The sequence below is a fragment of the Photinus pyralis genome, unplaced genomic scaffold, assembly GCF_008802855.1.
Source record: "Photinus pyralis isolate 1611_PpyrPB1 unplaced genomic scaffold, Ppyr1.3 Ppyr1.4_LG2, whole genome shotgun sequence".
NCBI classification, from domain to species: Eukaryota; Metazoa; Arthropoda; class Insecta; order Coleoptera; family Lampyridae; genus Photinus; species Photinus pyralis.
The window spans coordinates 42027145-42030208 of NW_022170403.1; the positions used below are offsets into that span (position 1 = coordinate 42027145).

Here is a 3064-nt window from a genome sequence, read left to right on the forward strand (position 1 = left end):
TAATTTAGAATTGATCTCAAAAAAAATTTGAGATGGCCACTTTTGAGGAACATCTACCAACTTCCTAAAGTTAAATGGGCGCCATATTGGATTTTTAGATTACTTGATAGATTTTTTAATTCTCTTTTCAACGAGCTATTATAACATAAGATTGAAAATAAGATACCAGTTATATTAACGGTTTTTGTATTTTAATCAAGTAGTCTGTGACGAATAAAAAGAAACAAAACAAAATCTAATCGAGGCAACAAAACAATGAAAATAATTACACCTGATGTTTAAAATACTGGCCATTATTAGTGAAACACACTTCAAGACAGTTTAGTTTAGGCAACGTGTTGCCATTGATGATTATTATTGTTATTGCAGTAGTGGTAGCTACTTCCACTTTACTTTTATTTTTTAATTAAGTACTTACTTTTATAATTTAATGTACTGTACATAATTCGTGAATTGTGACCTGAGCAGCCAGCTTGTTGGTAGGTAGCATAAACCAACCCTTTCTTCGAAACATACGTTGTCGATAAAAATCCTTTAAGGAAGTTTATTGGAGAATTTGTAAATCATAGTGAGCAGTTAAAGATCCAACGAAGATTACCGGTCCAACTACATGATTTCCCATTATGCCATAAAATACATTAATTTAAAAAAATATTACTTGATTTCGGCGTGAAACTACAACACGTAGGTTTTCCTGTGACGGGTATAGTGTTCATTATGTCGATTTGAACACAAGATTCATCTGTCCATATACTCGGACTGGTAAAACTGTTAGTTTCGATATTCTTGCGGATAAACCACCTATAAAATGTGACCTGGGACAATGCATCAATGGTAATACATTGTGTAAAATAAAGCAAAGTGTCTTGAAATGTGTTTAACTGGATAATGGCATGACATTTTTTCGAGGGGATAGTTTGTAGTTATACCATGTTATAAAAATCAAAATTTTTCTAGGGCTACTTATATAAAATTTGGGAGGGAGTTGTAATGCCCAAACCCCCCTCTCATGAGTGCGCCCCTGATTTTTTAAACATCTGATGTAATTATTTTCATTGTTTTGTTGGCTCGAATAGATTTTGTTTTTTTTTTTTAATTCATCACAGCCTACTTGATTAAAATATAAAAACTGTTGATATAACTGGTATCTTATTTTCAATCTTATGTTATGATGGCTCGTTGAAAAGAAAATTAAAAATCTATCAAGTAATCTAAAAATCCCATATAGCGCCTATTTAACTTTAGGAAGTTGGTAAATGTTCCTCAAAAGTAGCCATCTTGAATTTTTTTGACATAAATTCTAAATTAAGCGTATCAAAGACCGTCATTTTTATATAAAACTTTTTTTTATATCTCTTATACTTTGATAATTTCGGAACATCCCCATGGACAGAATTTTTATCCACTACAAACTGGGAGTTAAAAAATTACAAATACTAAATTTTGTTCAGATTCGCGCCACAGTGTAGGTGGTGAAATATTTGTTAAATGGAATCTTAAAACGGTCCAGAATATCCCTTGATTCGCATAACAGTTTATGGAATTTGTAATATTCGAAAGGAAAATCGTAATTTGAACTTACCCGTTTGTGATATGTGCAGGCATAGCTTGTAATCTCCTCGAATACAATGCGGTACCACCTTCCGACATGTATCCATCACACAAATCTCTAGAGGAAGGGTTGCGAAGTACTTCGCCGTCCGATAAATAACCATTTGCCAAAGAAATTTCACAATAATCACTAGTGTCAGGTACGGTTGCGTAGTTTCTGGAACGTCCAGGAAGAGTCAAGGTGCTGCAATAACCCCTAAACAAAGGCCTCATAGGTTCCACATTCATCGAGACCAAATCGTCGTCGCCCTGTGACCCTTCCCGAACGTGATTCACAACGATATTGATATGGCTAAGAGGTTTTTCGGGTATTTGGTCAAGGTGACGATTCTGTTCCGTTACGTCGCTGAGGTATTCCAGCGGCTCCTTCCGATTTGGTATGATGTTGGTATGTTCAGATCCACTTTCACTAGACGGTTTGTATATGACACTGCTATCGCTGGAGTTGCTGTGATGGCCGGTGGACGCACTGTGACTGCTCTCCGATAGCTGATGGTCGATATTATTTTTCATAGGCGATACCAATGCGACTGTCGCTTTTGGAATTGCAATACTCGCCTGTGAACTTTCTCTGGATATTGTTGTGGGCGACTTGATGGCGGAGGTGTTTTTATCCTCGCGTGGGACTTTGCTCGTGCCTTTAATTGCGGCGGTCGGTTTCGGTATTCCGGTCCCAGGTGCGAGCGTAGGAGGTCCTTGAGGTAGATTTTTATTTAGACCCACATCGGATTTACAAACAGGTGCTTTCATTTTAGACTCCGTTAATTTGGTGACAGACAGTCCGGCTACTTTCTGTGCGTGTTTTTCTACTTCGACCGCGGTTTTCGTCACTTTCAGTTCTTTCTTATTCGATACGGGACTGCTTTTCGACGTCACGTTCTTCTGCGGTCTCTGTTTAATTCTCGAATTGTTTCTAACGGGTTTAATGTCCGAATTTGGATCTAAACTAACACTACTGTCGGATCTTTCACTTCTTGCGGAGGACACACCACTTGAACTACTAGTCCTTTTTCCGGTAGGTGTAGGCGTCGGTCTGTCTCCTGATTTGAATAACTTTAACTTATCTAACATGGAGTTCTTCTGTTGAGGTGGAGATTGATATGGACTATTTACGGCAGGCGGTGGTGGCACGCGAGGTATCATGGACATTGCGGGACTGGTAGCTCTGCTTGAACCCGCCACTGGTCTTATTTTGTCGGGTGGGCATTTTCTCGAGGGTAGCGCAGACCCAGGCAGCGGGATGCTCGAACCGCCTTTGTGGGCACCCACTAAGGACCTGAAATAATAAACATTTATCAGTCTTGCGTATTGTGTAAACAGTTTTTTTTTTGTGTAAAATTAATTTGTAAACTCACGTCCACCACTACAGGCATAAACATAAACACTTGTCGGTACTACAACTCATGTACGAATAAATTGCAGACATGCTTAAGATTGCGACACGATCACGTGC

General features: G+C 38.4%; 1 protein-coding gene across 1 annotated transcript; it reads right to left on the reverse strand.

Moving 5' to 3' along the window:
* Positions 1 to 1578: 1578 nt before the first annotated feature.
* LOC116164024 (protein sickie-like) lies at positions 1579 to 3064 on the reverse strand. Its single transcript, XM_031478151.1, has 2 exons — positions 2967 to 3064; positions 1579 to 2887 (listed from the first exon to the last, which is right to left on the reverse strand). Exon 2 carries the CDS (start codon positions 2758 to 2760, stop codon positions 1579 to 1581), a length of 1182 nt encoding a protein of 393 aa, XP_031334011.1. The 5' UTR covers positions 2761 to 2887; positions 2967 to 3064.

Excerpts from the sequence above, each read along its gene's own strand:
- LOC116164024 (XM_031478151.1), bottom strand. The coding sequence starts at position 2,760 with ATGTCCATGATACCTCGCGTGCCACCACCGCCTGCCGTAAATAGTCCA.